Source organism: Patagioenas fasciata, chromosome 1, assembly GCF_037038585.1.
Source record: "Patagioenas fasciata isolate bPatFas1 chromosome 1, bPatFas1.hap1, whole genome shotgun sequence".
Lineage (NCBI taxonomy): Eukaryota > Metazoa > Chordata > Aves > Columbiformes > Columbidae > Patagioenas > Patagioenas fasciata.
In genome coordinates, this window is record NC_092520.1 from 157,707,648 (window position 1) to 157,722,900 (window position 15,253).

Genomic DNA, 15,253 nt, shown 5'->3' on the forward strand with positions numbered 1-15,253 from the left:
ATTGTTAAATATTATGCAAAAATGACAGAACATATGCTTCCCACTTTACAATCCATCTTCCATAGGTCCTTTTCTTCGGGGAAACAACAAAGGAAAGACATTCATTCTAGCATTCTTCCCGTCATTGCAAACATGGGAGTAATAAGGCACGGTGCACACGTAGCCTGGTAATGGTCGGGTTCTAGCCATTCCCTTCTGTTCTCAATCCACAGATCTGGTGATGTGACATCTCTCAGTGTGGGAGGATGAATCTTCAGCTCAGGCTGCTGAGACACCTCCTTACAGTATCTCATAGCTGCACTGGAGCAGTGTATTTTACATGTGCCTCAAAACCTCAGGATGGGTTTCTGAAGCCCAGAAGTCTGAAATCCCCTGAGCCAAAGTTTTTACAAACGCCCTCCTGGCACCCAAATGACAGGCACAGATCCATCCTAAAGTTCCATTTGAAAGGCATGGACTCCATCTCAGCTGAAGAAAGTCAGCCCTGCTGCACTAAAGCCAGAGAAGCCAGGGGTGACTGACACCAGCCAAGGAACTGGCCTGAAATCATGATAACAGTCACCAGAAACTGCTTTTTAAAGCTATTCTCCACCATGATGGAAAGCATAAGGCAGACAAAGTACTAAAAGCTTTTATGTTTAGAATTTCTTTGGACTAAGATGACTGTTACTCCAGAAATGAACATCAAACCATACAGTGCAATTCTGGAGCTGTCAGTTTAAAACCTGTAAAGAGAAAAATCATAGTGCAGCTCAGGTAATACTTAAAAAAGCACAATTCAGGCAGTGAAAGACAATATAGATTATACAGAGAGAAAAGTGCGCTTTAACTGATGTATGAGGAATCTGTAAGAGTGAATCTCAGTGTTAGCAAGCAAAATGGAGTGGATGATATATTAAAACAAGTACTTGATTAAGCAGCATACTGAGTTTTGGCCAAAGCGGTACTGAAAAAAACTGGGTATGTTTTTGTTACAGAAGGAATGTGTTTAAAATGGCTTGAGGAAGGGAATGTTATCTTAAATAACGGTTCTACTACGAACATTTTAAACACCAGTTAAATTGTCACTGAACTGACTTTTGAATTTGGTTTGTTTTTTCTAGGTTTATATTATCATGGATTATCTGCCCGTGCGAATGAGGAAGAAAGATGAAATCTTTCCCTGAAAATCTGTACTGGCTATCAGGAGATTTGGCTGGGCACACAGGAATAGGAGAACACACATGCTTACTGGATTTAAAGAGCTAGTGGAGAAGGAACAAACACACCTTTGGCTTTCATGTATTTGCCTTCTGGGACTCCCCCAACCTGTATGTTGTCCAGAGTGGCTCAGACATAGAAAGGTAGGAGCGAAAGATAAATTATTTGCTTCAGAAATCAGGATGAAGCAGTGGAAGAATTGTGACTTTGAGGGATGCTTCTGTATAAAATCTGCCAGGGCTGGGTCTGGCTGAAGAGCCTCATATAAAAATTCCTTTTCTTAGGATTGTATCTTAGGATTGTAGTAAACACTGTCCCAAGAGCAAGAGCAGAGACTGTCTGAGAGCTTCCCCTGATCCAGTTCTGTTTTGCTTTTTAAAGTGTCATGTTTTTGGGGGCCCTTTTACTGTTCCTAAGAACAAGTTTAAGCTCCTGCATTTCAGAGTCTTCTTTTTCTGGCCCACTGTCTTTCACGAGTGTTTAGAGTTATTGCCTCTCTTTCCTGTTCCCCCTCCACCCTGTCAGTTTTCTGAATCCTCCTTGGCCACAGTGTTGCATTCAGTGTCAATTATTTTAATTTACTGAACACATCAAACAAGCTCCAGTTTCACTTGGTATTTCATCTTCCTTGAGAGACTTATAACTCCAATCTCTGCTAAATTACTGAGGCAAACAATGAATTCAATTAAGAAAATTATCGTAAATGATGCTGATTCTGGCAATAACATTGTTTGCTACTTCTCAGAGGTTGCACAGTTTCACTTCGCGACTTCTTGTTCCATGTACTTGAAAAAACATCATTCCGCTTCTTACGATCATTTGTCAATCTTCCATTCATCATCTACCTTCTGGTTTTCTTTTGTAAAAAAAAGTTTTTACAACTACAGGTGAGTTGTCTGAGGAAAAAATTTGTGAGCGAACTAAAATCACGGGCAGGATTATGCATGGCGTGGTAGGTATGTATTAACACATACCAAAAATTAACACATGCAATGTATCCGACTGCAGACATTCAATTATTTTTGCTTTCAGTGGAAGAATTTTGCAATATACTGACATTTGATATCCCTATAAAACATTTGGAACAGCCAGTTAAGGCACTATAAATTAAAGCTTCGCAGCATTTTTATTTATATAATTGCATTTTAGATACTACCCACCATACATTTCTGGGTTATTCTAATGTTATGTGCTTGTGAGACATTTCTCCCTGCTAGCATTAAAATGGCAGAAAGGAAAAAGCAAAAATGCGGCAGAAAGAAAGCAGCTATAAAAGGCTGCAGAAGAAAAGATACTGCTTTGTGGTGTAACAATGAACAGAACTGACTTCAACAAGTTTAGCTGTGTATAACATAAGCTTTCAGGTTTCAGGACAAACCCATAAAACTTACCTCTCTCTCATGCTTTTGTGGGGGGCTGGGACAGCAGGCAGTCCAAGCCTTTATATATGCAATTCTGCTCTGGCAAGTGGGGAACCAGGAAACAAACCTCTTTTGCCAAAATCTTGTATCTGTATCTATCTGTTTTCTGTTAGGCTATTATTTCAAACATTTTCACAGATCAGAGATGTTTTGCAGAGGCAGAAATACAAATTCACAAAAAACCGGCGTTATTCCTCTGTATATACAAAGGAATATAGAAACACAGATGACCCAACCGCAACTTGTGCAATCCTTTTTCTAGTTACTCTGTTTAATTCAATCCAATGTATTTCCATGAAGCAAACCCACTGTTATGGTGAATAATTTCCTGTTTGTGCAGGGCTAGTTAAATGGACGCATCTTTTCTAAATGGAGGCTTCCCCATCTGTTCTGCCCTTTTATTAAAAATAGAGGGGGAGCCCAACTCACAGCATCCGCATGTGAAGCCAAGGATCGAAATGATTTAGATGTACGTGTGTGTTCTTTATGCACCTGGTATGTTTTCTGGTATACCAAACACAAATCAGCAGGAAGACGTGTCTCTTGTAACCTAATAAAATCTCTGATCTAGCGCCTTTCTTTCTTTCTTACGGTAGCAAAAATTGATGGCCGGTAGTTTGCATTTTATTAGGACAATTATGATACCGTTGTTGTCCTGCAGGAGTTGTATCTTTATTGGGCTGACATTTTGTGACACTGTTTACCTCTCTACAGAAAATGAGCCTTAATTCCTAATCTTTCCCTCTTGCTGGGCCTACATATGCTTCATCATGGAGCGGTATCTCTGCAGAGACGTGCTGAGGACGTGTCAAACTGCTGAAAAGCTCTGTCCTTCCCCAAGGGATGCCATACAATCTCCTTGAGAACATTTAGAGAAGGAAGAGATTCTCCTCAGAGTAGCACAGAACCAGAAATTCCAAAATGCATCGCACTTTGTCATTTTTACTGCTTTAAATGACAAATTTTGCAGTAGGTTAGGAAGAGAGGTGCAAGTTGCCACACAGGCATACTCTCTATATGATGAGACTGATTCCATCTCAACACAAATGCTACGTCAAAAGAAAACACTCAGGGCCTACCTGTGTTGTAGCCCCTTCCAAGAGCCGGCCAGGGACGGTGATTCTTCCAAAGGTTGCCCAAATACCAATCACTCTGGTTCTCCACCAAGCCAAGAACCTGCTGCCCTGGAAATGAGCAAATTGCAAACAGATCATGAGACAAAAGACAGTCAGTCAGTGGAAAACACACATGAAATCTGGTGAGGGAGAGCTAGTGGAAACAGAAGACAGAAATTCAGATGCTGCCTCCTTTCACACCTTAGGAAGCCGCCTGCTTGGGTAACAGACAGCAATCCTGGCACAGCCAGCTCAGCACAGCTCGTTTCTCTCCTTCTCCCCTGGCTACTCTGAGTAATTACACACTGTGGGAACCTTTGTTGTGCTGACAAAAAAATATCACCCAGACGAATCTGAATGCTGCTTGATTTTGGAATACAATGATGGAGAATCCTCCTAGTGAGAAGTAAGTGTTGGTAAACTGATCATCTAATACGAAGATCTGTTCATACTCTGATGGAGATAATATAATTGAAGAACAAGGCTCAGTATAGCAAATTATTATCTTCCCATGCCCCCTCCCCACTAGTTTCAGGGATTTTTTTCTCAGTCACTAAGGAAATCCCTTTTGCTGAGGAAAATATTGGATTCTAAGAGTTCATCTACATAAGAATGTTGCACTGTTTTAATTTCAGAGAGTAATTTAAAAGTTATTTAGGTAAGCCTATGTGGAATGCTGCATAGAAATCATGATTTCAGTTTTAGATGGGCTTATTTTGGTTTAGCTTACATTGATCAGCAGCTGGCTTCAGTTAGAATAAAATGTGTTTTAAATCAAATGTGTCTAGAAGGTTTGCACTGCTTAAAAATCAACTAAAAAGTGAATGTTTGTATAGATAAGGACTTAATTATCTATCCTGAAATGTGCTGTATAAAATGTAAATAAGAGAAGTGATTGAAATGGTGCTCTGGTGATGGCAGATGTAGGGAAGGGTAAAACTGCATTTGGTTCTAGTTTAAGAAAGGGAATGGCGTTTCGACAGAGGGACCTGCTCAGTGAGGGCGCTAAAACTGGGACTGGAAATTATTTTGCACCCTTCTGAAAAAGCATCATGCTCTAAAGGCACATTTTCAAATCCCAGCTATGCTCATAAAATTGGGTGTATGGTCACAGCAGTGCAGTGAAAGCATTACATGATCATTATATGTTGCTTCTGTATTGTGCTGTATTACTAAAAAAACAGCATGGCCTAAGACAAGACTGGGCTGAGAAGCAAGACATAAAGACAGAAGTGATTAACTCAATTTCATAATTGGCAAGGAAGACATTAGGCTGGGTCAGGTGATTGCAATACCCTCCTGTGGTATCTATAACTCAGCCGAACAGCAGTAACTCCACATGTGTCTCAAATGCTGTTTCAAAGAGTGTGAGCAGCAGACAGTGGCCAATGCATATAACAAATAAATCAGAACATTACAAAAGCATTCAAGGAGTGAACGGAAATCAATCTAGAAATAACTCTGAGAGATTATCAAGTCTACTCCCCATCACTGTTCAGGATCATCCTACTCTATTCTAATCACAACATGTCAGTACTCCCCAGAGCTAAATTTCTAATGATATCTCTCCTTTTCCATTATATATTATATATACTTCACAAATTTATTTTTTCACAATATACTCCGTAACTCATTTTTAAGAATGTGGAAAATCTGTGGGAGAGCTGAAAGGATCATATGAAAGACCACTACACATTTATCAGCCCATTGGTGCTACTAAAAAATGGTAGTATTAACAGTGTGCAATGCAAAAGGAAGGAAATCACAAGTTAGATGCATCCTAAGCAACTGATGATTTGTTTATACAAATAAACTGTAGCATCTCTCAACGTGTGAGACACATGGAACACATTAGACAGCACACGAGGTGTCACAGGCCATATACTGTGAGGAAATATGAAAGGGATCTCAACTGGCTGCAATGAGTCTTAGCCAAAAAAGGAAGGAGGACACAATTTCAACAAACATTTGTTGATTCTGTGCTGGGAAGACTGCCTGTTCTCTATAAGCACTCCCTTACCAATGAGGTAGACTAAATCAAAACAAGAAAATACCATGTGTAGTAAAGGATGAGGAAAACAAACAAAGACCCCCACAAACAAAACCAAAATCAAAACCCAACCAACCAAAAAAAACCCAAACAAACCAATAAAAACGCAGGTGCAGCTGGGCTGGAATGGATCGAAACAACTGGTAGGAAGAGAGTGACCCTGCCCATATTCTAACAATGCGCTTCACAACTCAGCAGTCCACAAATACTTCTCGGGCTAGTACTGCCAACATCAAAAGAAATGTTAGAATTTCATTTGCAAGAAGCAGATACTGAACTTCCTTTCCATGGAGCATCAATCTGCTTTCATTATTTTAGCCCCATGCATTTCCCAACAAGCCACAGCCTTCAAACTGATGAATAATAAAAAATGAACAGACCTTGCTGCTTGCTAAGGGTTTTCCTTTCCCAACTACCAGTCCAAAATCTCAGTTCTAACAATGTACCCCTGAAATACTTATTTCTCAGTTATTATTTCTCATGCCAAGATAAACTGAAAAGGCTCAGGAAATTATGTTCGCACATATTTATTGCAGCTGTATTATTTCCTTCCTCTTTTCCCCTTTATTTTTGAAGGTACCCGAACAAATCCCGCTCTCACCAGTATTCCTTCACATCTGATACAGGACATGGATGAAGGCAGAAATTAACACCATGTAAGCTTTAAGGCTTACATACATGAATCAGATAATATGACTTACTGTTTATCAGCTGAGCTGGAATAACTGCCTGTTCATGTCTTTTTACCTTGTCACAAATACAAAGTAAAAGGTGTTGCCTAACACACTTTAGTTGGCTGTTGTAATGCACACACGTCCACGCACTGACCTAGAGTAACGCGTGCGACTTGTCAGGCTTGTGTAACTCTTGCTGGTGTCTAAAAACCTACCACGCAGGCGTAATGGCTTGTCTTCCAAGCCACCTTGGAGAAATTTATGAAGATTGTTTTGTACCTTCTCTAGTTTTATTTCTGTTTTCCCCAGCCTGCAATAGTGCTGTTGTCTCTGCCAAAGGAGAACACAGTTTTATTTCCCTTTACGTCGTCTCTATGATCTTGACTTAGGGCAGAAGTGACCAGGAAAACAGAACTTCAGTTGCATAGCAAATATTGATGGTTTTGAAAAATGTTTTCATTCTGAATCACTATAAAAAAAAAAAGAAATTCAGAAATATTCTCTAGAAGAAAATCCCCAAATATTTTGATATAAAGATATCAAAATAACCACATCTAAATGAACAACCCCTCCTCATTTCCAATAATATCAATGTGACACAATACAGATGCATAATAATGCATAATATATATCATATTATTCTATGTACCTAAAAGTTCAACCAAACCAAAATAATATTTGCCCTTCCAATATTGAACAAGTAAAAATGTTTCACTCAAAACTTTCACTGTTTTTTTTTTATATTAATGAGTCATTGTGACAATATCTCTCCAGTGTCTCTGAGGCTTACCAGTTATTTCATTTAGTTATTTACTTCATTGAATACGTTATAAAGTTCTAGAAATGAAGCATGGGCCAAAGCAATGCATGCTATTGAGCAGGCATGATGAATGCTCTCCTTGTCCATAGTTCTTTGACCATCAATCAGTCCTGACCCCTCCCTTGGCCACTCTTCCCCTAAGGTACATGCAGGTCTGTGGAAACTTTCACCAGGTTAATTTCACCTCTAATCATACTGAAACCTGAATTGGGCTTTTCTGAGAAAGACTAGTGCTCCTTGCCACCATGGCCTGTTGTTAAAGGCAATGATAAAAGACTTATGGGAGTTATTCTTTCAGCAGATGAGAACGCAGTGGCGACCATAATGAATTTGAAATGTTCAGCATTCTGAGCTGACTGTTTCTTCTTCCTAAGAGTTATTAAAATAAAATACTATCAACAGCAGCAAAAGCTCTGTCACTGTTTTCTGCTCTGGCCCTGCAGTTATGATTAAGCGCACTTCTCTCACTCCCTGTTACTCCAGGCACAAGTTAGCTTATGAAAATCAAGCTGTCTTTCTTACTTATTTGTACATCACCACTAACAGCCAGACAACAGAAAACAAGGCTATGACTCTGGCATGACCACAGTGAAAAATTATTGAGCAGGCAGAATTAAAGCTGGATTGTCAGGAATGGGGCTGTATGCTGCCTGGCTGTGGGTCGACGCTCCTCCAGGAGGCAGCTGCACAGCTACAGCTTGTTGCCCAATATAGCTCCCTGACAGCTCTTGCATGATGAGAAGTGCTTTTCTCCTTGCAAAAGCTTAGCTGTCACTGGGAAGAGGTTTCCATGGAAAAGCAAAAAACAGATACTTCTGAGCCTGACAACTCAATGCCTTTGATTCTGTTTTCACTTCATAGATTTTTGGTGACTAACGGAGGGGAAAGCACGATCCTCTAATTCAAGCATGGAAGTGGACTCCAAAGCTCATCTCAGCTCCTATCTCTGAGTCTGATCTCTTGGGTGACACTGGACAGGTCACATAACAGCCTCTTTCTCAATTCTCCCTTAACAAAAATGGGGATAACAATACCAGTTACTCCGTCCAGCAGTCAGGCGCAGTAGCTATTTAGCAAAGGAGCACCACAGGGCAGCTGTATGGTGGTGCTTCTGAATACTGGTCCTCCAGCTTCCAGTGGCTTGTGGCACGTCACACATTTGAAGAAGTATGAGCTTTTATTTATGTTGAGTTTGGTATCTGCCAGCTTCATTTGGTGCCCCAGTACAATCTTGCTGTCTGTGAACAATACTTTCCTATTCTGCCCTGATTTTTTCCCAGTTTTAGAGAATCCTGTCTTCTCTAGAGTCTTTGGTACAAAGGACCCTAAACTCAGATCTTGCCTTGAGGTATTTTGCTATAATACTTCAGTAGAAGCCTTTTTTCTTTTTGCCTTAGAGACTACAGTGAGTTTCACACGGCTTCACTGCAATCACAGCAGGAGCAATGGGCCCACATCAAATACTCTGGGTGGGCTGCACTTCCTGTGGTCCTCAGGACATGAGGCTGTTTTCAGAATGGGAAAGCAAAAAGGCATGTTAGAGGGGTGGGAAGGAGTGGGGTGCCACTTTTGATCGCCCATGGCCAAAGGGTGAGCTGGTATCACAGGAGAGATCCATTTCAGCACAGCTCTCTGGTTGTCACATTCTCAAGGTTTTGTTGTATTTGGTATGGGCTTCCAAAGTGAAAAGCAAGTGCAAAGTATTTTTCAGCCTTAAGAAACACAAGAAATAAGCAATTTCTACACTGTGGAGGTTGTTAAAGAAGAACAGAGCAGAACTCTGACTTGTTACTTTGGGCTATTTTAACAGCCATGGTTTAGATCATTAGGAACTTAATACAGACACAAATGCTGGAGCCACAGCCAAGTGCTGCCAGAGCAATGTATGTCTTCAGTGCAAGCTGAAAGAACAGGAGAAGGACCCAACAAGAATTTAAGATTCAAGCTTGGCAGGAATCAGAACTGCAGTGTTCTGCTCCCAAAACAGGACATAGAAATAGAGAATAAAAAGGTGACAGAAGAGGGAAAATGTACATATTCTGAATGTTGGAACATTTCTAAATTGGCCAGTACCAAGTCTGATGAACATAGTCAGGACTAGCAGAATCTATAGTGATACAATGAAGCTGGGTTATTTTCTGCACCACTTGGAATAAAAATCTTTCATTAATGTCCTTTCCCTCTTCTCCCCTTCTCCTGATTTCTTTGTCTTTTAAATATCTGCATAAGACACCTCTCCTCTCTGAAATATGTGAGGCCATACATCCTTTTAGTTGGTGTAAATCTGCATGATCAGTGTGCTTATGCTGATTGATACCAGCTGAATGTGTTGCAGTTCATGTCAAGCCTTGCCTGAGTGACTGACCCCTTCTCTATGGCCTTCCAGTCCCTGATCTTGCACCAGTTCATACAAAATACATGGCTTCTAAAATCTTTCACTTCTCCTGCCACATCTCTCATCCACCTTTTCACATCACTGTCAAATTCAAGCTTTTCATCCTCACTCTTAATGCCCTGTGCAATTCTGGCACTGTCTATATCAATTCATGTTTCTTCCTGCTCCCAAACTCACTCCTCTCTTCTACTGCCATGTCCTCTCTCATTCCTAAAAAACCCTCTGTCTTCTCATGCAACAAATGCTCTGAGTTACCTCTGAAAATCTATCTCTAGCACAAAAATTCTCAGCACTTCCCTCTATAAAGTTTTTAGAAATTTTACGATTAATCAGGTGTAAAATATCAATGTGGAAATCTCATGTGTGCACTGTACCACAAGCCTCCCTGTCCTTAGAAACACAGGATGACACTTTATTACGTGCCTGTACAGTGCAGGACACACTATGTTCAACAGAATTGAACACTTCAGCCCCTACTGTGCATTTATTTCACAGGTTTGCATATACATAAATGATCAATGCATTATATGTGCATGCACACATACACCTGCGTATACCCATAAACACACGTATATAAATGTATAAATACATACTGATGTGCATGTGTGTTTGTGTACATAGGCAGGTAGAGGAAAAGGCAGTCCCTACCATGAAGAACTTACATTTTATATGTGGAAAAATAAAGTTATGGGAAAAAAGACCTCCTACATGTGTTTAAATTTTAATTTGATATCTCATTTGCATCAAATATGTTGCTGTTTCCCAACAGCAATTAGCCATTCTTAGTGGACTAACTGCTTACAGAGAGAAACTGCATGGACAGTTATTAAGGAGCAACTTGGATGACAAGGAGGCCAAAGTGTAGCTGGAGGTACCACAGGTACTGGAAGAACCACAGGACTGTCTCAGGAGAGGAGAGGATGGATCTATGGGAGCATCATGTTGAAAGCACACTGGTGCCAGGAGAGGAAGGAAGGAGACAGGCAGTGAGTGAATGCATGACAAAGAAGGAGGGTAGATAAGTGAAGTAGAGGCAAGGGCAGGGAAAGTCAAGATGGGGCAGGCTGACTCAGTTAAGTGGAAAGGAGCTAGTGAAAGGAATAAAGGAAGACTAGCAATTCTGGAATAAGGATCTAAATCAATGGTATTAAGCTGACGGTTGGATGTACTCCGAGGTGGCGATGTGGCCAGGCCAAAAGAAGTTATAGCAACTTGGGCCACAGGAGAAGAATAACTCAGCAAGAGTCTGTACAGAAAGAAACATGACAAATGTTTTGTAGGTGGTAGGAGGGAGGATTCAAAATGCACAATCATACACAAAAGGTGATCAAGAGGATGAAGTACACAGAATTGAATGGAGAAAGGTTGGAGTAAAGAGCTAAACCTGTGATTCATCTTCGTAAGGAAAGATGAAAGAATGAAATCAATCAAAAGAAGAGAATATATTAGGTTTTCATGCATTTTCTCCTCTCCTCCAAGGAGCTTGTTGGAAAATGAAGAGGACAGTGAGGAGTCCAGCAAACTACAGCAAAGTGAGCGAATCTACCATTAATGTTTGCAGCACTTTCATCTACAGAATTTCAGGGAAATGGATTGTCAGCAGCTGAGCACAAGAGAGTAAGTGTAGAAAAAAACCTTCCACTTCGGAACAATACTTTTTGAGGTTTTCTGTGACAATAGCAAGGCTTCGTGTGCCCGTGACAACAGGGCCAGCAACTTAAGAAGTCGAAGATGTTATGATCTGGACATGCACAGAAGTGTTTGTTTTCTGCATGGCAGGAAAGGATATGCCTGACATGTTGCAGGAAAAGTGCTCTACCATGGAGACTGTGGAAGAATGAGCCTGACCACTGAAACAGTTGTGAAACTGTAAGTTAGACCAGAAGGGATGCCCACACCAGCTTCACGTGCTGCTGAGCCTGTCCATCCTCACCTCTGTTTCTATGTCACTGTCTACAGCACAAAATGTCCCAGCAGCAGAACTGACATCTAATTAACAGCAGGAGGAGACTTGACATGAACCCTTTCTCGGGTGACAGGTATTCTCTCCTAACCAGGCTGCAGGAGGTCAGCGAGATGTACTCCTTGCTCTAACTACACCTCATTTTTTTTTTTTTTAGGCACACCAATGGCTGCTTAAAGATTGTGTGCCCCGATACTGCTTCTTGCTCATCATGGTCTCCTTTTTAATTTTTAATTTATTCTACATAAAACCCCCACACTCTTACAAAATTGAAACCTTGTTGCGCTCAAAGCAGCAAAATGCCCTAGTGAAGACAGTGAGTTCCAGTCCACTAGATCTAATATTCAGGCATTGGTCTGACAGAAAATAAACTTTTAAAGGACTATGCTCTGTGTTTAAGGAACATACAAGCTATGAAAACCATTTGAATCTGTGCTATGCAGGAATACCTGAACACGGAACAAAAAATGCTTTCTTTGTTGCTGCCAAAGATAATGCAATAAAACTGTCTTGCAGAAACGTGTGAAGAGCATGAAAATAACTGTCTGCGCACTAGGACTCTGCCTGTCGCAACTGTGTCAATTTTATAACGGGGATAAGGCCCTGGTATGCACATTTTGGCTGGCACAAATTTCACCGGTGAAACACACCTCAGTATGGGGGAGCTGAGCAGCATGCTGCAACACGTAATCAGCAATTAACTCTAATGCAATGCCTTTCATTAGTAGTGCTGTACAAAGGAAAGCTGAGACCTCCTTACAACGTGAGAAACTGAGGCACACAGTGATGGAGTGACATTTCCAAGGTCACCAGGGAGGCAAGTGATCCATGAACAGGTGCCAGGAGAGACACCCTTGTATTAAGTAGCCTAGTGCCTGAAGTGCCCCTGACATCCAGTCAGCATTTAGGAATTCCCACTCAGCTGGTCTTCTGAGCAGCTGTCAGCTTACTGGGGCCACCGATCGCTGAGCTTTTCTCATCGCATCCCTGACTGCTGTGATCTGCTCTGCTGTGGGTTTACTATGAGTACATCACTTGGGATCCTGGGCATGTCTCTTCATTTTCCTCTTCGCTTTCAGCGGTAGCGATGTAAACCTTAAGCTGCCTCCGTGAACTGAACAAAGTTAACTCAGATGCACACCAGGGTAGCAGAGGTTAGCGGCTGGATGCTCGTTCCTCACTTTTGTTCTGTAAAGTGAAGATAACACCGCTGCTTCACTACACTTCATCAGGTTTCAGTAATTGGTGTTTGAGGTTGTTGGAATAGTAAACTGTTGTTTATCAGCAATGAATTAGAGACAGAGGGTAAGAGCTTTCTAATATTCTGGAGACTGTTTGCAGAAACTGTGCACAGCTTCCTACTTCATATCCTTTTCAGCAGTTACCGCATATAAATAGCAAGATATTAAACCCCCTACCTTTTTATTTAAAAAGAACAAATCTTCTAAATCGATGGACACACCAGGATTGTTTGTAAGCAAGAAATCAGTAGGTATGTATCATAAGTACTTTCTTTGAGCATAAGGGAAGTCTCAGAATATAAAAACAGTGGCAGAAAAAACCCAAGATGAACAAAACAAAAAGGATTTGGATTTTGGTGACAAAAAACCCAACCCAAACCAGAAAAAAAAGCACCATATTTAGTAGAGAAAGGCTGTAATCACCCACTTGATGTCAAAAATGTTGCCAAGTTATTGTACGTGGCATTGAAATCCAACTATGTTGACATTATTTTTCCCCTTTGCTAGGTTCAGTTCTGTTAAAAAATAAACAAGCTCTGCATTTTCCTTTGGCTATGTGGCTTCACCAGCTCATGCAAATTTTTCAAGATGAAAATTCAGGAGTCGTCTCTTCAGTAGACCACGATTGCTGTAAGATGCTGCTACTTGCCAAGCGCTTCTTGCCAATGCTATTGATGGCCCTGACTATATTGACAATTGGTTTATGTAAACAGCTCACCTTATCCTTTTGATTATGGGCTTCAAGACAGGTTAGAACTTGCAAACACTACAGCTAGGAATTATTTATACATTAGGAGTTTCAGATGGTAAGACGACACAAATAACATTTGCTCACGTCTAACGACTAGGCACCATTAGTCCCATATTGGGAAATGTGATAGAGCTCTGATACCAAAGAACAACCTCCTGTTTTGCATCTTGTGCCTATAGAATAAGAGATGCTTCTTTCTGATAAAACAAAACAGTGGCTGTACCAGAAGCCTTATGCTTTAGTGATGAGCTCAAGAGTCTTGGGATCTGTTCCTCATTCTAATGTTGACTGGCTATGCAATCACAGATGGGTCACCTCTTTGCTGAGCTTCATCCTCTCTCAGTGGGGCATGATTCTGCAGTCTGGCTAAAGAGCAGATGTGCATATAAGAAGAAAAGTACAACCTGCAGAAGAGAATGGAAAATTTTATCCTGACACAGTGTTGCAAGTTATTTTGCCAGCAGGAGACCGAGCACTGCAGAAATCTAATAAACGTGTAGAGAATTGCTCTTAAATTTGAACACAACCATTCTTTCTCTATGTCCTTCTCTGTCTTTTAACCTGTACTCTGGAGACATCTGGATTTACAGGGCAAAGTGGATGAGATGTTCTCTTGCTGAAAATGTGTCTACTCATAAACTCAACTTGAAATCATACACAGCATTGACACAGTTTTGCCAGCACGTAATAACCCTGTTCAATGCTACAGAGTCAAGACTGGCACAAAGATAAAATTACGAAGCTGCCACTCACACAGTACCTTGAGCTCCAAGGCTGAAGAGTACCATATGTCTCATGAATTGCTAGTAAGTATTAGGCACTGTTTATGTTATCAGTTTTCAGGTATTTACTACCTGTATGACATGTTTTGCTAGCATGACGGCGAAGTGGTTAATACTTCCGATGGAGAATCCAGTAAGGCTTGGAAAAAGCAGTAAGAAGAAAAACACCGTTCAGTCTTCTGCACATCTGTCTTTGTGGGTAGTTCTGGAGGTTTTAGGGTGTTTAACTGAAGTGCACATCAGCACTGTCATTTCCCTTTTTTTCCTCTCTATTAGCTTAGCACTGATTGATTCCTGTTGTTCTGAAAAGAACGTCAAAGCAAAGAGGATGAAGGCTGTCTCAATTGAGCAAAGGGAGAAAAACAAGTGTTATGAAAATAAGCCCAAGCTCCTTCTCTTTCTCTCTCTGTTGTTTAATTATTTAGTTAGTGTAAGTCTGGCTTTAATTGAGACAAACAGACGAAAAATGTGAGCCCAGTAGTACACAGATAGTGCATCATTTCATTACACAGCTGTGAGCCAGAGAGACATTGAAGTGTTACAAAAGAGTTGAAGTCTAAAAACAAAGAGGTGAGAGACTAGTAGAAGGTGCAAGTTTCATTAAGTAGATATGTTGATGGTAACGGGAAGAAAGGGCAAGACTTGCTGTCCACTGAAACACAACAACTCCCATAATGTATTCTGCACATCATATGGTTCAAGCGTCTAATATTTCATTCATTGATTTTATTGTCAAAGGAAAAAAGCGCTTGTTCCAAGTGGCATTTAGTGAGACAGACAGGGAGAGACCCAGACTTCATTACTGGGAGTTTGGTCTCCGGATAACGTTGACATTATATGG

The 15,253-nt window shown here is 40.7% G+C and overlaps 1 protein-coding gene across 7 annotated transcripts in view; it reads right to left on the reverse strand.

The window, feature by feature from the left end:
• LARGE1 (LARGE xylosyl- and glucuronyltransferase 1) overlaps nt 1–15,253 on the reverse strand; it is a 291,854-nt gene that overhangs the window by 69,618 nt on the left and 206,983 nt on the right. For all 7 annotated transcript variants that reach the window (XR_011735698.1, XR_011735697.1, XR_010651410.2 and 4 more), the window contains exon 7: nt 3,701–3,805. Coding sequence is in view for 3 of the 7 variants with exons in the window: in XM_065838648.2 (XP_065694720.1) it covers nt 3,701–3,805 (105 nt within the window). In the remaining 4 variants the exon portion in view is untranslated. The remainder of the gene's footprint in view (nt 1–3,700; nt 3,806–15,253) is intronic.